General features: G+C 34.0%; 2 protein-coding genes across 2 annotated transcripts; one reads left to right on the plus strand and one right to left on the minus strand.

The window, feature by feature from the left end:
• Positions 1 to 222: 222 nt before the first annotated feature.
• Positions 223 to 661, minus strand: LOC124374116 (the record flags this gene model as incomplete). The annotated part of the gene is made up of 2 exons (XM_046832411.1): positions 505 to 661; positions 223 to 401 (listed from the first exon to the last, which is right to left on the minus strand). Coding segments are annotated over exons 1-2 (302 nt in total), but the record flags the coding sequence as incomplete, so codon positions are not given.
• Positions 662 to 4,954: 4,293 nt separating this feature from the next.
• LOC124374115 (phosphatidylserine decarboxylase proenzyme, mitochondrial-like) lies at positions 4,955 to 21,258 on the plus strand (the record flags this gene model as incomplete). Its single annotated transcript, XM_046832409.1, is given in 7 exon segments — positions 4,955 to 5,194; positions 6,112 to 6,235; positions 6,273 to 6,587; positions 9,331 to 9,377; positions 9,379 to 9,492; positions 17,206 to 17,442; positions 20,630 to 21,258. Coding segments are annotated over 6 exon segments (1,065 nt in total), but the record flags the coding sequence as incomplete, so codon positions are not given.
• Positions 21,259 to 22,474: the final 1,216 nt, after the last annotated feature.

A 22,474-nucleotide genomic window follows, 5' to 3' on the forward strand; every position in this document is an offset into this window, starting at 1 on the left:
TCAAGCAAACGATCCTTTAACACCTTTTTAAAATCTCTCATTTCCAGTACTCGCACATTCTGCGGCAAAGTGTTAAAAATCTTGATTGCAGACTGTGGGTAGGCCTTTTGAGTGCCACTGAGACGACAGCGGGGCATGTCGAGGTCCTGAGCTCGGCGGGTGTTATATTTTATGCACGTTGTCTCTGGTCACAAAATCAGCCAAGTTCTCCCTAAGAAGCACCAGGGTGTTGAGGATGTACTGGCTGTATACGGTGAGAACGCCGAGTTCCATAAAAAGGGGCCGGCAGTGTTCGCGCGGGGGCCGATGATGTTAAGATTCTTAAGGCCTTTTTCTGCAGCAGCAATACATCCCGAACAGCCGGGGAATGTCCCCACAGCACAATGCCATACATCAGGTGACTATTGAAAAAGGGCATGATACACAGTCAAAAGATAAGGGTCTGGTTATCAAAGCCCTTAGCTTCCTCAGGAGGTAAATGACTCGAGAGAGTTTGGTACATACCTTTGATAAGTGGTCGTTCCAACTTAACTTAGAGTCCAGCCAGAACCCCAACAGCTTTACCGCCTCCTGGAAGGGGACCCCAGTCTTCAGAGTGCAAAGCAGCGTCTGGGTTTTTTTCTTCATTTATCTTAAGTCTATTACAGTTGAACCAATCTTTAGCCTCCTCTAGTAGGTTAACTGGCTTCCAAACGTAGTTGGGTGATGTCGCTCCCTCTGCTCATCAGGGTCGTGTCGTCTGCAAATAACAAAGTTTGGTCGTTCATATGCAGGTCATTGATCATGATGGTGAACAAAAACGGCCCGAGAACAGATCCCTGTGGAACACCATGCAGGATACTTTTAGTGTTTGAAGAAGCCCCCATAAGTGACACTAGCTGTTTACGATGGACAAGTAATTGCAGACGCTGCTTAGCACTGTGCCCCCCTATCCCGTATTTTCGTAAACTTTGCTGACAAAATTTCGTGGGAAACTACGTCAAACGCTTTACTTAGATCACATAGACCAAGTAAAACGGAATCTCTGTCCTCAAAAGCTTCAGTAATCCTATCAACTAGGCTAAGCATGGCTGTTGTTGTTGAGCGTTCCCCTTCTAAACCCATGTTGAGCGTCAAGTAGCAATTTGTTCTGCTCAAAGTACTCTCCATAAGTTGGGTTTTTCATTATGGTTTCAAACACCTTGGAAAAGATAGGCACCAAGGAGATCGGACGGAAGTTAGATGGCAGCATGGGATCGCCCTTTTTAAAGACTGGTACTGTTCGAGAGGTTTTCAGAATCTCTGGAAATATCCCATTTCTGAGGCATGCATTAACAGTTAAAGTAAGAGGCCCTACAATCTCATTTATTACAGATTTCAAAATAAATGTAGACAACCCATGAACATCCTGGCTCCTTGAGTCCTTAAATCCCTAACCATGCTTAGTACTTCAATGGTACTCACCTCCTTCCACTTAATAAGCCTCAGTCCTGGTATAGGGTCCATCATTGTTGCAACAGGGTCTGTCTGCACATCAGGCAAGCTTGAAATGATGTTATCAGCTACATTGGCAAAATAATTATTGAACTTCATCAGGAGTCGCCATAGTCATGGGGACAGGACCAGATTTCCTGTGACTGTTTACTATTTCCCAAGCAGACTTGCATGGATTGGAAGATTGTAAGATGTGGTTAGTATTACTGTTCTTTTTAGCCTCCTTTGACCATCCAACTGTACTCCCTTTTCCTTTCACAGTACATTTTTGGTAATAAACATCCTTAAGAGCCAGGTTACCAGCACTCTTATGATAGTCATGAAGAAGCAAAACAGATGCACGCATTTTAGCAAGTTCAGGGGTGTACCATTGTTTAACCTTGGGTCCTCTGTTGGAGTAAGATGGTTTAGGCTCATTATGCTTATGCTTGAAAAAACTTTACAGGAAACAAAGAGTCGAATTTGTCCTTAAATGTCAGAAAAAAAGATTCAAAATTAGCAGCAGGGTCAATAGGTGTTTTTGCTTAATTTCCACTGGGCAATTCATTAATTCCCTACGTAGCAAGGACAGGTTATTTGAATTTATAACTCTCTTTTCAATCCTGTAATTAGGCAAGCCCAAGAATTGGTGCAGGGTCTTACCATGTCTGTTGAAATCGTCAGCACCACAGCTCCATGGTCAGCTACGAGGGGATTGACCACTTCAGTTTCTGTGTTCCACGAGTCAGCGTTAGTGGCCGCAGCGTCCAAACAAGCAGCCCCACGGGTGGGCACACGAGATGTTATATAGAGACCGTAGCTACGCAGAAGGTTTGAGAATGCGGGCCTCTTCTCTAGAGGGTATCTCCAAGTGTATATTGAAGTCGCCACAGAGAACTATATTCTTAACTTTAAGTTTGGGACAAGTAGTTTAAGCACAAATCAAGCAGGTCAATAAAATGCTCAAAGTCCCCAGATGGAGATCTGTACACTGATACAAGAATGGTGGACACATTAGACATCTCTACAGCTGTCAATTCCAAAAACCATTTCAACACAATAAGCATCAAGATTAATTTGTTTGCAGTTTAATTTACTAGAGGAAAAAATGGCTACACCTCCGTTTTTATGATTACTACGGCAGTAAGATGTTGGTAAGGCCTAGGTTACCCAAGGTCTGGTAACAACAACTTTCCTCATAAGTTAACCAATGTTTCGGATAAAACATAGTACTTCACAATTTACTTCTTGAATAAACAGAGTTATTAGATCACACTTATTTTTATAATACACTGAACATTTAGGCTGGCAATTTTTAGTTTACTAGTAGGCCTACATTGTCTATTTACATCAGAACTAGGCCTAGGCCCTAAAAGTTTGTTAACATGTCTTGGGTCGTTAATTGTAAGATTTAAGTCCTTAAGCGGCTCCTCTGCCATGGGCCTAATCCTAAAAAAATTTTCACCAGAGGCTGGGAGTGTACTATCAAGCCTATTTCGAGTTGGCCTACCTCTACGAAAACTGTAGTTACAAACCAAAAGACCCTCGGGCCAGATGTCAGGTTTCAACAGTTTGTCCTTGTCTTCAAGGACAAACTGTTGAAACCTGACATCTGGCCCGAGGGTCTTTTGGTTTGTAACTACAGTTTTTCGTAGAGTGCATAAGTGCAGGAAGTGTGAATATTGAGTTTAGCTCTATATCACCTTCCGTTAAGCACAGCGTCTGAGATTTGACACTGTCCACGTCTGTTGAAGAGATAAGCAAAGTTGAGGACGAAGACGTTCAAATCAAAATCTTTTCATTATTTTGACGTCAGAGACACCAAGACCAAGAAAGAACAAAAAGTTTAGTTTGCCCACTGTAATCTAGGTGTTGTTACAGGTGTAACAACTACTACCTATCTAGGTGTAGTATTTTTATTGTTTTATTAGGTGCATTAACTGAGACACAACCCAAAAAAATGGTGGAGCAACAAAGAATATTTTTACATAGCCTTTTCCAAAAGGTTAACTCCTAAAAGGAAAGGAAAGGAATATCACTGTAGTAAAAATGACCTTATTTTGCTCAAATCAGAACCCAATTCCAAAATTTAAGTGTTTTTAATTATGAATATAACCTTGTTAAAATACTGTCCCTGCCATTTTTTACAATTTGAAATACATACATATATTTTAAAGCAGTGTATTTCAGGATCATGCATTTTGAATGATTATTTTGCTTGTTTATTCATTTTTACAAATTCATATATGAACATGTAATAATTTTAACATTAAAATTGTTATACCAATATATTTAGACTGTCACTAATGGTGTTTATGAGTAATAAAATAATTTTAAATACCAATTAACCAACTAATCAAATTTGTTTAAAACTATTTTTAATTATGGACATTAATTGTTTAAGGGATATCAACAAGTTGAGTATAACAGTGTTGTGGAAAAATAATTTTTTGTGAAGCTGTATATTTCAAAGTTCATGTATATTCTGGGACTCATTTTGTTAACTCATGGTTCTATTTATATGGTACATGTATATAGATGGCAAGATTTTGTTCAGTCTTCTTCTTCTGTTACAAGCACGAGTCCTAGATAAGTAATCATAATTAATTGAACATAAGTTTGTATAACGGCTGTCACTTATTAGGTTATCAATGATCATATAACATCACTATCAAGAGGGGGTCAAATAGTGATGTAACATACAGTGTAAAATAAATTCATACAATTAACCAAAATATCACCTCAAAAATATTGATTCCAATTTTAAAAACTAGTTTTTGCAGTTGACTTTTATGATATGTACAAATTATAGCATGTAATAACTTTTTATTAACCTGAGTTAGTCACACTCAGTTTGAAACACATTACTTGTCATGCAAAGTTTAGGAAACTGGGTTTGAATATCTGTTGAAAAACACTGATACAAATGAAACATGAAATTTAAATAACAAAGTGTTTTCAAAGTGAATATGTTATCTTTATCTTAAAATATAAAACTTAACTTTTTTGTAGTAGTAAAGTATATTTATAACATTAGTAATATCAATTTAGTAATTAAAGTAAACAACAAAATAACAAAACTAACAAGAAAGTATAGTATGATGTATGATAAAGAGTTTAGAACACAAACAAAACAATCACTGCCCTTGAGTATTCATAAAATACTATTTTACCCATTGATAAGGGGAAGGGTTCTAAAAATCAACTAAACAAAAGAATAATACAAAATAACAAACCTAAAAAAAGTTAATGAACATTTTTGAATTTAAAGAAGTACAATCTACTGGGTTAATATTATCTTTTGGTACTGAATGCCATACAGCTTTATTATTCCTAAAGCTTTTGTTAATATTTGTTTTTGTTTTGTTGTTTTTTGTAAGAAATATCATGTCTTAAGTATAGTTTGCAAACACTTTTTTCCTTGTTGTATATTTTTTACATTTTTTGTTTTAGATTTACATATAGTTTGTAACATAATGTTGTAAACCAGCTTTAAACTCATTTTCAGGTTACCTGTTACCGAATCATCCCTTGCCGCGTGTTCTCACGTGCATGGGGCTGGCTGAGCAACTGCCACGTACCTGGGCCACTGCGTAGCTATGTATACGGTCTGTACTCTTCAATGTACGGTGTCAACCTGGACGAAATGGCAGGAGACCTCACAGACTATCCAAGCCTCGCCCAATTCTTCACTAGAGAGCTCAGGCAGGGCGTTAGGCCAATAGACTTGTCAAACTGTGTTGTGAGTAGAGTCCATTATTAATTTGTCAGTTTAAACACCTGAAATAAGCATTTTCAAAGAGTCCACTTTGACTCATGTAACCCAAAAATAAATATAATGACTTCATATTTACCAAGTTTATTATATTGGTATAAGAAGGTATTTACAAGTTCAATAAATAGTCACGATACAGTAGTCTAAGCTAAAGTTTTATTGCACCACTGTGAACATTTTTGTTTAAAATTAGCTATAGAAAACAATTAAAAATAAATATAGAGATACAAATAAGAATCAAAATTATATACATACAAAATTTTTATATAAAAAATAAAATTTTGGTTTAGATTTATCATGAAGGGTACAAAACCATTGGTATCCCCTACAAAGTGCAAACGTTTTTGAGCACATTTTGCATACTACATACTAAAAATTTGAAGAACTTACCTTGATGAATAAAGTAGGTATAGTTAATTCACTGTACTGCTTTTTAAGTACTTCTTGACACACATTCTCAAATATTTGTTATATCAGTAAACACTGCAGTCTAGATACTGTTTAAGTTTATAAAAAATATACTATACGAGAATGACACTAATGCTTGTTGTATTTCTCAACAACTTGAAAAAGATTTTGAAAGATGTGTATGATTGGTCAGATATGGAGAAAAAAGCTTTTTCATTGTACAGTATATGCTTTTTAAATACTCATATTAAGGTCATATTAAATTTTGTAAAATAAGATGGTAATTTACTTTTAAAGTTGAAAATGCATTCACTCACCTATTACAGGAATAATTAGCAAACACCTAGTTTATTATCTTCACAATTAGTATTTTGTGTTTCTTAGCTTCATTATGGATAGAGAATTTGATTCTAAAATCAGCAATTCATGACATTATTCAATCCTCAGTTCATGACATTGTACGGTTGTTATTAAAGGTGTCTCCAGCAGACGGCAGAGTGCTGAACAATGGAAAGATCTGCTCCTGTCATGTGGAACAGATTAAGGGTGTAACATACAAGATCCAGAGGTTCCTGGGGGAGCCAACCTGGCCGTCCGACAGCCAAGAAACCGGAACTGAACATGGACTGTGACATAGAGTTCGTGCGGGAGGTAGCAGCCGGATGGTCAAAGAGCAACAGGATGGACGAGAACGACAACGAGGTGGTGGCAAATAAAAACAAACGAGTAGTTCCTGAAGGGTACTGGGGAGGAATAGATATTGTGAGATACTTGTTCAGGCCTGTGGAGGAGGAGTGCTACGTGACTGAGAACTGGGAAGAGTACAAGTCCCAGTTGCTGACAGATCCGAGGAACGAGTTATACCAAACTGTGGTGTACCTGGCGCCTGGCGACTACCACCGCTTCCACTCTCCTACTCACTGGCAAGTCAAGTTCAGGAGACATTTTCAAGGTTAGTGTGGTTGGATTAACTTTTTCCTTTTAGATGTGACCACTCTGGTGACGTTGCTGATTTTCACTTCCACTTGAACGTGGCCACTCTGGTGTCTATTTGACAGCAATATGGTTTTATTATATTATATAGTTATTATTGTAGTCTAGTGGTATAGATTTGAAATAGCTGTTTCAACCTTGTTATTAAATATATACAGGATGTATTTTTTCCCAGCTCTGGAGTTGCATGAAACTCTTATTACAACAGTTTGTGATCAGCTGATATCACTGATACAGTTTTTTGTTGTTGCTATCCTAAATGCCATACAAAGGTGATTTGTTTGCTTTATATTACATTTTTATAATTTGTGTTTATTTGCAATTACTACGCACAATTTGTTGTTCATACTACTTCTAAATAGAGTATAATTGGCTATATATGTTGTAGAGTTTAATTAAAATTGTTCTCAGATCTTAGAATAATGTTATACTACTTTGTGAAATTGCTGTCCCATACTCTTTTATTAAATTTAACAACCCTGAATAGGTTAACATTTTTTAATAAATTAACCTGAACAAATCGGAAAAATTTTAAAAAGTGTATTTTCATTTAAATATTATTGTTTGTTTTAGAAATATAAGGAAACCCTTAAGTAATAGTTTATTTACAATTGGTAACACCTGTGCTATGTCTCATACACAAAGCAAAAACACTATGTAAATACATATTTAAAAAATATACAAGATGTGGATTAGCACTGGTGGAGCCACAGAATGAACGCAATTAGGCTCAATAACTTACAACTGGTTACGTGACTCCCTCGCCCACCCTTCTTCGTGTTTCATCTGACTCCCGTACTTATTCCGCGTCATTTATAAACGATTAACCTTTTATCTGTGCGTCAGAAAAGATTTTGAGTATCCAGAAAGAACAGCGCGTATCAAATTTCTTTTCAAAAATATAAAATGTGCAAGTGAAACATTATTGTAATATTACAACAAGTGTATGATGACGACGGTCTATCACGAACACAAGTGTTTGAGTGGTGTAAATGATTTAAATATGGCCATGAAGACACAAGTGACAACACACATATTGGCAGACTATCGTTATAAAAAACTGATACTAACATTGAAAATATTGGTAACTTCGTTTAACTACATTACTGGAAATTAGTCAGAATTACAACATTAGCGTCCTCACTACCCTACATGAGCATGTACGGAGAAAATGGAACGATTTGTGGAAAATCAAGGACTTCACCAGGCTCCAGTTCACAAAGCTTATCAGTGAAGACGTTTTTGGCCAAAACACAACATCCCCGTCTGAGCCCATCCACTCTACTCACCTGACTTTGGCCCCCTGTGACTTTTTTGTTCTCTAAAGTCAAGTCAGCTTTGAAAGGAACGAGATTTTATACTGTTTGAAACAGTAAAAGAAAAGAGGAGGGGGGACATGACTGTGTTAGTGCTGTGGCTCCATCAATACTAACCCGGTTATTTTCAAGCCGCCTCATGTATATAAGTGATTTTTAGTAAGTTTTTACCCGGATAATTTGTGCTCAATATAATGCTTGACCAGAATCTAAAATCTTACATAATAGTCAAAATAAGTTCATAATTATATTTTATTTAAAGCCATGTTAAAATAATACACTAGTCAGGATGGGATACTTTCTGAAAAATTTGCACATTGTGCAAATCTTAAAATCGAGAATTTAAGTTTTAGGATGCAAAGACCTCGAATGAAGGCATGTTTTAGTAATACATTTGAATCCTTTTAGTGCCGTAGCATAATAATAAAAGAGTTAGTCCGAAAAATACTAGATTTCTCTCAAGGCACTGCTGAAAAGTGCCACTTTCAGCGATTTTGTATCATTTTATTAAAACATCCATAAAATCATAACGGTTTTAAATAGGCCCTTAATTGTTTTGTTATTTTCTTTACAGATGTTTAATTAAAAACACATAAAAATGCATATACTGTTAATTTATTACATTAAAAAACACAAATGGTACTTTTAAATAGTTTTGGAACATTTTCAGTTTCTTATGCAAAATAGCAATTGAAAAAAATATTTCCTCAAAGCAACTGATACTAACTACTATACTATCCACAAAACTGTAAAAATGACACTACTTTTTATGTAAACCCATGTTTTTACATTTTCTTGTAGACCTAATCTAAAACTGATGAGATTCTTAAACACAGTTTATAAAAAGTGCACAGGCTATCATCTCGTTCTGAATAAGTGAACATTTGAATTGAAAAATGTATTTAGAAATAAAAATGTTAGGTATAATGGAAAACAGTTAACAAATCTTCTATTTTAATGTAATTTAATTTTTAAAACAAAAATATTTATTATAGTATATATATTTTTAGTTTTACATGAGAACTAGCACTTTGAAATAATTATTCTTCTATAAAACATAATATGAATAAAAAGAGAAAATTAAACTAAATACTAATATAAAAAGTTGATTAATTTTTTTTAACTGTAAAAGTGATGTTTTTAGAAACCAACATTTTCACTTTGTTGTGTTGTTTTACTTTAAATCTTAAACTAAGCATCTAATTAGTCCTTACAAAATTGCTATAAAATATATTTTTCTTGTAATTCGGTTCATTCTGATTGTTTATATACATACAATTTATTATACATTAAAAAGAATTATCGTAGAAGACGTTGGTACTAAAAGGGTTAATTCTCGAAAATTCAAATAATGTATTAACTTACCACTGATTGATTGTATTTCAGGTGAATTATTGAGTGTGAATCCTCTGATTGCGGGCTGGGTACCAGAAACTGTTCAGCCTCAATGAAAGGGTGGTGTACGTGGGAGAGTGGGAACACGGGTTCTTCAGCATGACAGCTGTGGGAGCAACAAACGTCGGTTCTATCAGGGTACACAGTGATAAGGTACATATGATAAAAAGATTTCACAAATGGAAAACGTTACTCTATGAAGAAAATAAAAATAAATTAATGATTTTATTCATATCTAAGATATTGTTAACATGTTCGCTGCGGCAAGAGCGGCCCAATGATGTACCCGATATGCGTCAAAATTCGAACTTGCGATTTTCGTTGAATTGGCGTTATTTTGGTTTGATGCGAAAATAATTATATTCGATTATATTACGTTCTTATGCGTTCGTAATCATCGGGACTGTCCGGACAGTTGCCCGCATTTTTGGCATGGCATCATTTATGTTAACATATGATGGGCTATATAACATTTAACTATAACTTACCAAATGTGTTGTGTGATGTCCAAAATTAGCAAGAATACTTCAATCGACTTTGATATGCATCAGGTTCCGTTGCTAGACAACGCTACTGTCTGGACAGTAGTCCCCCCGCACATAGCGTAAAACACCCACAGAGCCTGCGGTGCAGATCGCCGCCCGCGTGCTGTCCGCACAGTAAAACAAATAAAAGTATCGTTTGAATGAATTTACTAAGGAGACAATACATACTGTATACAAAAAAGCAAAATATATGAATACTGTGTACAATCAAAATATTGACACCACACATATAGATAAAATCGTAATACCGGTAAAAGATTGCCTTTCTTTTAATTTAGTAGTAATAACCTCCATCCATTTTGTAAACAAGCCTAGCTGCTAATACGTCTGCTCACGAAAACAATAACACAAGGAAAAAGAAATTAGGAACACGTGTTTTATTGTTTTCCTACTGGTTCATAATAGCAATAAACATGTGAAATTTCAGCTGCTTCGCTGGCACTGTCGGGACAGTAGGCCCGCATTTCCAGGATGAACTGACGTATCAGAAAGTAAGTATATTTCATCTAGAACAAGCTTGAAAAGTTTCTGACAATTCCCGCAAGATCGCAGCACGTGACAAGCGAAACGAATAAGCAATGCATTGTGCGTATCGGCACTGTCCGGACAGTGCCTCGCAGTTTTGGCGAGGGTCACGGGACTGTCCAGACAATGACCCGCAGCGAACGTGTTACTAACAATTAAGCTGCAATTTTGTTTTTGCCTGATTTGTACCTTATATTTTAGATATCAAAAGAATATAGATATGAGAATTTTCTCTTGTCCAGCTGGTGACAGACTCTTCGGTATATTACTATATAGTTAACTAATATTATATATAGCAGGCCGGTTCAACCAGTTGGACCGAATATTTGAAAGTTGGATTACACAAAGGTCTGTATTAAATGTGCTTAAGATAAAATCTTTAAAACCCAAAGTATTATAGACTGAGTCATTCCCATGTGAGAGCGTAGTTAAATCAGAGTAACTCTTATAAAGTGAATATTTTTGTAATTTGTGTTATAAAACAAGGTATTTTTTTAAATATTATAATAAAATTATCTTTTTACTTACATAAAAAAAGGTAATAACAAAAAACTAAAAATTTTAAGTTTCAACTAAAGTTTTATATATACAATATTTTTTTAGCTATACCATATGAAAGAACATTACAAACTAAACAAAAACCATATATAATATGGTGTGTTGGAGCAATAATTGGCCAGATACTGCAATATATACAAAATACAACAAAAAGGAATTTTTGTTGAAGTTTGTCAAAAGCTTAGAAACAATATTATAATTTCCTATTTCATTCAATTAAGTGAAGTATTGAAGTATTTAACCTGTAATTGTAATGTAGGTAAACTATAAAGTTCACACAGGCCTACATATAACCTTACATCACCTAAAATCAATAGTTTGGTTGGAACTTACGTGTTGCTTCCACCACCAATTCAACACTGAAATATATGTCAACAAACAAATAAACAACAGAAAAGAAGTTCATACATACATATTAAGTTCTACTAAACACAATAATAACAATAGTTTTCAGCATGAACACATTAAACTAGCTAGTACCAACGTAACCAACCAACTAATCAAACTGCGTAGTTAATGGCAACAATTAATAGCTAATCAACTATTTTTCTGTAATGAAAAATTACTGCAAAGAAGCCAGGGAACGATAAAAATTGGTCACAAGCGGTTGTTTGAAACGAGCAGATTGCCATGAAATAAGTTGTTTGTCAAAACAAAAATAAACTATATGTAATATTAATACAAATACTACAAATATTAATATAAATATAAATCATTTATTAGGTAGGCGGCTGCAATTTATGCACATATCTTATTGTCTACTATGTAGATGCTGCAGCACACAAAGGGTTAAATCATGAATGTGTAGTTTGTAAGTTAAATCCTCTAGGAATCTAGAACAGTATTAGAAATTTTGACAGCTACTTAAAATAATAGGCAGCAGATGGTGAAAGTTGAATGTCTCTCTTATAACACTCTTGGGAAAGTATAATCATCTCTAACACCAGTACAGAGAGGTATGTTCTAAGGATGAGCGTTGGGTCTTGTCCTATTCTTGCTGCTAACAAAGACGTACAAAACAAACTTACTGATATCTGCCATACTGTCATGTTTGCAGACAATACTGTCATATAACAGTTGAAGAAATTCAAATGGGCAGATTGACATCAAAGCCTATATGCTTTTAATCTGGCTAAACGATACTGCAACTCAAATGACCTTGTGTTGAATGAGGGGAAAACTCTGGAGATGGTTTATAGGACCTGAAAAAAATTGAAATTGATATTGGACAGTCTGGTCTAAAGAGAGAAGAAAATACACTTGTGTTTGTGATAGATAAGAACCTTACCTGCCAACCTTAACTTAACCAGTTCAGCACAGGAATTTATGTTATCAAATGAACTAAACAAATAGATGGGAGTACTGTAGCAAAATTGTGTATTTTGCACTTTTGGAATTCTACACGAGGTATATATGGCTCTGAAATATAAGGTGGAACAGCCAGCTCAAATCTTGAAAGAGTTCTTATTAAACAGAAAAGAACAATGATGTGCCTTTCAGAACTGATATATAAAGACACCAAAAGTATTATGAATCTTTTAAAGAATTAAAATTCTAACTTTGGTGGCACTGTACGTAAGGGAAGTCATCCTGCATGTAGGTAGCACTAAATAAGACAGGCACAGGGATTCCAGCATAACACTAGAAACATAATCAATTTTCTACTGTCAACTCGTATTTTTTTTCAAAACCAGCCCAGATATAATTTCTTATTAAATTTATATCAAAGCAGTTTCAAGTAGTTTCTGTAATAAAATATATTTGAATACTCTCATGCAAAAGTGGACCAAATAATAATAAGTGGTATCATGGATTTACATTGTGTTTACCTTCTTGTTGTTGACAATACTGATAACATATTTGTCTTGTTCTAATCTGGCAGATTACACCTTGGTTCAAGGTCAAAACATGACCCTTGAGTCTGATGTAACATCTTGAGGCACATTCTCTTGAAGATGAATGAATAAAATTATTTTTTTAACACAATCTATTACCATATAATAATAACAACAACATAAGTATATTCTAAAATTCTATTATAACATTTTCTGTAGATACCTTACTTATAGAAACATTCGCTGCGATACAAGTCGTGTACTGACTTTAGGTCAGGCGGGGTAGTTGAGAGGAGCGTCTACCGCAGTCAATGTGTTAAACTGAATAAATTGACTAAATGCATTTGTATTAGATTTTTGAATTCTAATATAGAGGAACTGAACTTGAATATTCAAACCTTAACTCATTTAGGCTCATAATTTTGAAATTTTTCATGCCTAGAGAGCATCCGTTTTTTAACAAAATTGTAACTAACGTTTGATGAGGAGAATTGTATCTTCAACACTAATAGAGATATTAAAATGATTTTTAAAACATTTGTGTTTGTATAAACTAGAGAAAATAAAAAAGACTTTGGTTTGTGCAGGACAAAAACTTTACTAAAAAAAAACAACTTCTTAAGCTCACAAAAATGTATTTATTTATTTTTTCAAATAAACAAAAAAAAGTATTAAAAAGGTCTTGAAGTCATATTACGTACATATATTTATTTACGGGTTAGTTGTTAAGAGATATCGAATTATTTAAACAGTTTATTTATATAAAAAAGTGACCGAAATATAAAGAAACAATAATAACGGTAAAAAGCTGAAATTACATATCAGTAACAAAAATGTTAACATAGACATAACTAATTTTGCTTTTCTGTGTTCAAAGTATTTTAATATTTTTTCACTTCGTAATTTAATATAAATACACTAAATGATAGCATAAACTAAACATAATGTTACGTTTTTGTGATAGGTGAGAATAGGTGGGTGTCAATTTCTTTTTTCTCACGTTGTCAATCGTAGTACACACACAATAATTCATAAAAAAACAAAACTGTGATGTAAATAAACTCAAAATAACGTCAGGCAGCTGGCTATAGGATGTCAGAGGTGAAAGCAAGCAGTGTCAAGTGTGTAATTTATTTTTTCTCACACTGTTGCAGATTGTATTACTAAATTAAAAGACATTTAACACTATACAAATTGTTATTAATGTATGGATTGAAATTTGCCTGAATAAAAGTGAGTTATCCACTTTTTGTAATCTATAACCCAAACTATCTATATCTGTTAGGCTTAAAATATCAACTAATGATGGATCATTAGTTACCTTAAAAGGGTTAATGAACCAATGAAAAATTGAAATGATTCACCAATTTAAATATGATCGTCTTAAAAAAAGGGCTAAAAATTTCACACCTTAAAGATTATGTTTCGATAGTCATGGCTAAACAAAGAAATTAAGAGTTGTGGGTATATATTAGAGAGTTAGGGATGGGAAACTGACCTTGACAGTGTGGTAAGGCGAGGTATGAATGCCTTCAGATAGCATATGTTGATAAGTCAGGCACTGTGATTAATGACACAATGGTTAATGTAAGGTTGAACAATAAATACAACAAAGGTAGAGGAATACATTCAAGTAAGGGAGGTGCAAAAGCCATTTTATGACTAAGTGCAGGGTATTTGATTCTTCACTCAGATAAAAAGTTGAAAAATTACCTAATAAATACAATGCATCTATTCATATACCAGAAAGATTTGTATGTTTATGTTCATTATTTTTTAACACGTTCGCTGCTAAAAATTAAGTAATGTATGTTGCTAGAGGCTAATTTTTTTTTAATTAGTATTCACTTACCAATTTAGTTGTTGTGACACGGGTTGGTACAGAAAGGTCATCAAACACCAAAAGAGCCGAATTTCGCCATTTTGAAAACGTGCAGTAGATCTACCGCACACGCTCCTGGGGTCAGTCTCTCTTCGAAGCGCGCACCGTTTTCCTTATTGTTTTTGAAAAACAGACCACTAACGATTGTTTATAATAATACTGGGAACAAATCACTTAGTATAACTAAAAATATATTGATAAAAAACACTAAAAACTACTATTTACAACCCAACCATCCTCCCCAAGGTACGCTTCATTAGTCATGGAATTGGTCAAAACAATGTGGGACACACAACCCAGGCTGTCCATCACATTCTAAACACTGCCACATCACGTATTTCTTTCTGCCATTTGCATAGCAAACTCTGCACCTCTTTTGTTTACTTCTCTTTTCACAAGCCACTTTTTCTGTAATCCGTGAAGGTACATGGGGGACGCGGCGGCGCTTCAGAGGTCGAGGAGGCTCGGGAACGTCCGGGAGTAGCTTGTCAATAACCTCCAGACGGAAGTCGTACAATGGCATTTTGTTTTCTCCACTTGATGTGCGAACTTCGTTATAGAGATAGTGTGCATTCACTAACATCATCTGAATTACGTGGACAAAAATCTTTTTATACCACCGCAGTGTTTTCCTTTCGCAAGGATAATATGACATCATTTGGTCACTGCGGTCCACGCCTTTCATAAAATGGTTGTATTGAACAATTGGTAGTGGTTTTAGTCTCTCCAAACCACCTCGATTAATTGAATTCACCATGTCATTTTCAAATTCAGTGGATATGTAAGAGACAACGTGTTTGTCTTTCCATTTGGCGACAACAACACTTTCGGCGTAGCGGGCGATGGTTTCACCCTTTTTCAGGGTTGCCGATTTGACTTCAGGAGATACGTATTTTCTGTCCAGCCGAAGAGTTCCAGTGCAATATGTATTCCTACGGAGCAGGCTTGAGGCAAGAGTAAAACTATTATAATAATTATCCATAAATAAACTGTGGCCACAATTGAGTTTCCCTTGCATCAGCTTCAATACAACATTGGCTGCATGCCCCTTACCACCGTAATCATCTAAAACTCCGCAATACATAAAAAAACGAAGTATTAGGCCATGGGGGTCACACAAACTGTACAGTTTGATGCCGTACTTATGGCGTTTCCCTTTTATATATTGCCTAAAGTACAACCGTCCCCTCCATAAAACCATTCCCTCGTCAATGCACAAATTTTTTTGAGGATAATAAATTGAGTCCATTTTATTGTTGAAGTAGTCAATTAGAAACTGTACTTTAGAAGCTCTGTTGTTTGGGTTAGGGTACCTTTCAAAATTAATGCATCGCAAAATAAGCATGAATTTGTCCCTGGCCATGAATTTGGGGAAGCACGTTGAAAACAGCTTACAAGTTTTCCAATAGTCTTGTATTCGGGGTAATTGTAATATTCCCATGTGCAGCAATAGGCCAATAAAACATTTGAGATCCTCCACGGTAATGTCTTTCCATTTATGGATTCGTGAGCCTGGGGTTGTAGTAGGTCCACAGAATAACTCCAACGCGTATCTATTCGTAGTAGCCACAATGCCCTCCAAAAAAATCACATCCACCAGCAACAAGAAAAAATTGATTGGGGTAATCTCATTAGGCAAAGGGACTAAAAACTTTTCCTCTTTTGTAAACGGTACATCTTTCATACCTATAGTTTGAGGACTCCATTGTGGTGGTCTTACGTCATAGTCTGGGTCTTCGACCTCTGACTCATCAGTCTCGTATTGTTCATCGTCGAGGTCCGGAGCATAACCAGGGACACCAGGGTCGTCTTCATAATCAGAATCACTATTAGCCACAAACTGACGTCTATTCTGGATTCCACTAGTTCCAGGAGGCAAATCCATGTCTATTGTATTATAAGAATAACACTAAAACACACAACAAAAACGGTAAAATTTGAAGTAGTCTAAAAACTAACCACAAAACGCTAACTGAGAACGGCGACCACAAAAACGCGGGAAAAGTATATCCCCACGAGCGGCAAAACGGACAACCATACACGACGAGTGCTGAGAGCACACTGACTGGGTTTCTAAACAATGGCGCTGTGCAGTAGATCTACGTCATGCGCGCCTGGCGCGAGGCAGCCGTGCAGTAGATCTACCGCAAACCGCATTGAACGTGTTAACAAAACAGTTTACATTTATACATTATAATTGTTTATTTAAGATTGTGTTATGCCTTGATAGCTTGTTACCATTTGTTAAGTATTTGTTTATTTCATGATAGTGTCATTATTCTATAACGGTTCATGACATTATAACATAGGTACTAAGTTATTTATTTTTATGGTTGGCATTTGATAATTTTTATTAAATAGTTCTAGGATTTAGAAATGTACTTGTAAAGAAATGTCATACTGATATTTAAGTAATGAAATGAACTGAACAAATTTTACACAAATTTGACAAGACTTGTCCATACCATTTTGAATAGTTCTTATAATAGTTTCTGTAAATTTCTTTGTATTGTTATTATAGACGTTACACACTAACACTCGCAAGTGGAGAGATGGCTCCAGGCACAGAGACAAATACATGAATGTTGTCTGGAAGAAGGGGGAGGAGGTGGGAGAGTTCAGGATGGGTTCTACGATAGTTCTCATCTTTGAAGCTCCGAAAGACTTCTCCTTCAATGTTGGACAAAATCAGAGAGTCAAGGTTGGAGAAGCTTTGACATGTCCGTTAAGAAATTGCAGTAATTGATGTAAATTGTAGGTAAGTTTTACTTCTTTACAGTGGAACTTTTATAGAGGTGATCTAATTATAATTAAGTCAATTTGTTGGTTGTGTTTCTAAAGTTTTTACTGGATTGCATTTTTTTTTTTTTTTTTTTTTTTTTTTTTTTTTTTTTTTTTACAGTGGAGAAACATTTTGTTTCTATTCCATTAGTCAAATCCAACTAAACAGAATTCTCAGTCACCAATAAAACAAAGCAGAGTAGCTGTTTTCAGTATTAAGACATTTTTAGCAGAGTATAGTTTTAAAAGTGAGGAATTAATAATCTTTTATTTTAATCATTTTTTGTCTGATTGGTTACCACTTGTTGGTGTGCAAAAGTTTTACCTATTTTATGCAAAAAAGAAAAAAATAATAAATGTGGGGAAAATACAGTTTAATTTAAAAACAAATAATGGAGCACTATTATAAAGTTATGTGGCAAGAAACGGATGCTTAATTGTTAATATTAGCCTGTTTGTCAAAATGATTATACTACAGTAAATCATAGTCAATGTAAACCCAGACATCTTACTGAGGTTGATTACTAGAACCAGACAACAGAATTCACAATGTTCTGCCAATGGAAGTTACTAATTCTAAACTTGTACCTCAATAAATTCTGCAGCCAAAATAAATGTTTACTTTTTGTGTTTAATTTAATACTTCTTTTTTCCATATTATTTTACATATTTTCAATTTAATTAGTATTTTTACTTAAAGTCATTTAGTTCATCAAGCAAATAAGAACTAGCACCTAAATTGTGTTTTTAACAAAAATAAGATTTATAAAATACATAAATCATGTTTCAAAATAATTTTTTTAGCATCACGTTAATAATTATTTTACTGATTTATTAAAAGAAAATATGTAAAAGCTACTCTGGACAGAGATACATAATATGTTTTAATATTTGGATTCAGGAAAGTAAAATTTAGCAGACATTATGTTAAATGCCATTTGTAAAGGGTATCTGTTATGTAAATGGAACGAACATGGCTATTCACGGATTAACTTAATGTACAAAAATAAATCCAGGTTTTGTGCATAAAACATGTGCATGATAATACTAAATTAAAGATAAATATTTATGATAGAACTGGAGAAATTAACTTTAATTAAAATTTTAAAATAATTTGTTGCAAGTTAGAATAGAATACAAAATACTTCACTCCTTTGTAAAACACTTTATAAACACAAAATAAAATAATTCTAAAAGATGCAAGCAATTAGCGAACAATACACTAGAATTATTGACATAAAATAATTCTAAAAGATGCAAACAATTAGCGAACAATATACTAGAATTATTGACAACAGCATAATAGCAATTGGGAAATTAACATGGCAACTAAATGTTGCGTTGTTCTTATCTACAAGTTGGTTCAATGATTTTGTAGAGAACTAAATACTCATTAATTGTCACTCAAGACTGTAATGTTGGTTAGATCAATCTTTCTTCTTAGTTTTGATATGATTTTCTATATTTTAATATATTAATAAAGTAAAAAAATAACTTCGACAAATTAGACGTTTTCAGATTTTACAAAACATTACATTTTAAAACAATTATTATATGAATACGTATTTTGCTTACTGATTTTGAGTCATTGATTCTGGAAGCCATGAATACACTCTTCCAATAACAAGACTCTTCGGTATATATAATATAAACTGTCAACAGGGAATCTTAATTGACATAAAACAGTATTCTTTATTCACAAAACATCAAGAGTTGTGATGGCACAATACATAACAATATTTATATTAAAGTCATAATCGTTTTAGTTGTCTTCATGATGTAGATACTCTTGCAGTGAGTAGAAAGCTCTCTGTGATAGCATTGTTGAGCTTTCTCTTAAGCATCTTCTCTGTCGGGTTTCTTATCTCAGCTGGTAAATGGGTTTACAATTTTGGACCGATATAGGATGGCTTCTTTTCCATATCATGAAAGGGTAGTGTGCAGGAAGAGTGTACAGCAGAGGTTCCCAAACTTTTTTGGCCCACGGCTCTCTTTGAGTACAGACATGGCTTTGCGGTGCACCTAGTATAATTTATCCGTTTTGCACACTTTGGGAAACTCTGGTGTACAGGGATCCATGCTGGGTGTTATAGTCATGCAGATCATGTTGCTGGGGCAGTTCTTTACTATCAGTATATAAGACCACTTCTTAGATGTAAAGTGATAAAATTGTCAAGATTCTCAGTTTTTTGAAGGTTTTCCTGAAGCTATCTCTTGATCCAAGGTTTCCAAGCATTCTTATAGCTCTTTTTGTATAATAAAGATTCTTTGGAGGTCTGCTGAGGTGTATCCCCACGTTGCAATTTCATACCTCAGATGGAACTCTTAAGAGTGAGTGAGTCAAATGTCAGTATTGCTGTAGTAATGTCAGAAATATGAGTTGTGCGTTTTAGTATAAAGAGGTAGGTGTTTAGTTTTTTACATAGCAAGTTCATATATTCAGCCCATGATAGTCATAATCAACTAGTATTTCTAGAAATTTAGCTTTACGTGTAATTTCCACATCAGATATACTAGTAACTTAATTTTTCCTTCTCCCAAAACCAAGTTGGTTTTTTTACATACCTATTGACAACTAAGTTATTTTCATGGCAATATTGATAAGCCATGTTCATTGCTATATATGATTTAACTAGGTAGTCAGATGAGCTATATTACAGGAGTGTTGTCTTGTCTTCATACATTAAAATTAAATAGTACTGATCAAGATATTCTGGTATGTAATTTATGAATAATATGAATAGCACAGGTACTAGAACACATCCCTGAGGTATTCCTCTTTCTACTAATCTTTGCATGTTAGGAGATTAGGTCTGAACTGTAAACATTCAAGTTTATAATGAAAGATGTAACATAACTAAAGAGAGTTTTAGTATGTTTTTATTATAAAACTTTGGATCTTTATCTTTCAATTGACATAAGTTTTAGTCCTAACAAAGCCATATTAGACTTGACATACTGTCTTAATTTTATAGTAAACCTTTACTGAAAATTCAACATTTTTAAGTAACTAGACAAAACTTATGAAAGCATATTTTTACTATTCTTAATGGATTATAGTAATGTGACAAACAGACTTCTGAAACAGAGACTGACATCTGAATAAGACATTGTCAGTTAAGTATTAAGCATTGTTCAAGTATTAATAGCCTTCCTTGTTTCAGATGAGATGCGGTATTCTTTGCTGAACATCTAAAAATCGATGTTTCTCTCTTCAGTGTACTTACTTACACTTTGTTGATTCCGTCAAGTTGTGATGAATGCGATGATCTTAGGTATAAAGTAGTATAGGCAAAGTATATTTTTAAAATACTGTTTCAAATGCAACTTAAGTTTATACTTTACTGAAATAGTGTTTTTGAAAACAGTCAACTTCCGATTATGAGATGATTAAGGAGGCAGTGATCACAGTAAACTTAAAATCATGGTTGAGATCACTGAAAATGGATACAAATTTTGTACAAGCCACTGTTGTAAATCAATCAATAATTACGATAAGTTGTGTAGAGCTACCTAAAGTCTTAAACTTGGCAGCATTGGTAGTTGTTAGATTTCCTTGAATAAAGCTGCAGATATATGGTAGTGCTATCTCTAGTGTTGATCAAGCAAGCAGAAGTAGTTTTGTAACAAAAAAAGAACACTATTAATTAATTGGGTCTTTACAATAAGTCAAACAATACAAAAAGAAGTTTCTCCTAAGCTGACTGATTTGAATAGTTTGTTATAATGGATATTGTTGATTAATGATGAACAGATGTGCTATGTAAATATGTCATGTTGTGTTATTGTTGTATATGAGCTTGGTCTTAAATCACCTTGATCCCATCTTCACCAACCTCAGTTTCATGCCTACAATTTGATGTTTAAATGAATTTTTAATGTCGACACAAACCAGATCTCTATAAAATAATTAAAATTATATCAGTAGCTTAAAATTATTCCAGTAAGTTATGGAATTTATTGTTAAAAATATTATACACTATGTAAATCTATTTGGAAATGAGAATAAGCTGTTATTGCCGTAATGACATGTCATTTATCAATAAAACCTGATCTTCATCTCACTTCTCGTGTTCTGAACGACAAAATGTGGGTTTTACTCTACATTTTTAAGTTTGTAAGAACACAGCAGCTATGGTGAACTGGATGGTCAATCGGTCAATCTCTGTATAGTCGGGAGTCGATTAAAGTAGAAATAATTATCAGATCTGTTCTTTTCAAAATAGTTTTGTACACAAAGTATTGCTCAGTATCATTCAATGAAGAGTTATAGCTGTTTTTATAGTTAGTGTTTTAGAAGATAAAACTGAACACTAGTTTTGTCTGAGCTTATTATAATTCTTTTGTTTTGGTTGGAAAACTGATTTAGTTTGTATATACCTGAGTCCTCGTTTTTTACATAATCGGTTACAGATCAGCTGGCATTGTAATTGATTTGTAGAAGCTGATATAAACATTTGAATACCTTCTGTACTATTCTAGCTGTTGACATGCATCCTATATCAAATTAATTTCACCACTACAGAATACAGAATTGACTTAGGGTACAGGTTTAATATTTCTTTATCTTCTTTTACTTTTCTGTACATGATCTGAGACTGTAGCTCAGAACTTTTAGGCTAGGCTCAGATAATTATCTGTTAACAATCCAATAATGTCATACCCAACACGAATTTGAACCTACTTTATCGTATTACATTGATTAGACCAACAAATATTCTATTATTATGTTGTAATATTACTTGAGACAGTCAATCGATGCAGCTGTTCTCTTCAATTCATTGAGATTGTGTGCTAGATCGTCACACAAACAAAGCTTTAGCTATTACCCTAGTAAACTTATTGCTGTGCTTATTAGTGTTTTATTTATTTTTAGTTATACAATAAAACTTCAAATAAATGTCAGTCACTCTTTGGGCAGCTTAGGTAGTTACATTTGTACTTCCACACTGATTTAAGTTATTTAGCTATACCTTTTTTTATTTCAGTGGTATATTAAAATCTCATAT

This window comes from Homalodisca vitripennis, unplaced genomic scaffold (genome assembly GCF_021130785.1).
Source record: "Homalodisca vitripennis isolate AUS2020 unplaced genomic scaffold, UT_GWSS_2.1 ScUCBcl_7331;HRSCAF=14981, whole genome shotgun sequence".
Lineage (NCBI taxonomy): Eukaryota > Metazoa > Arthropoda > Insecta > Hemiptera > Cicadellidae > Homalodisca > Homalodisca vitripennis.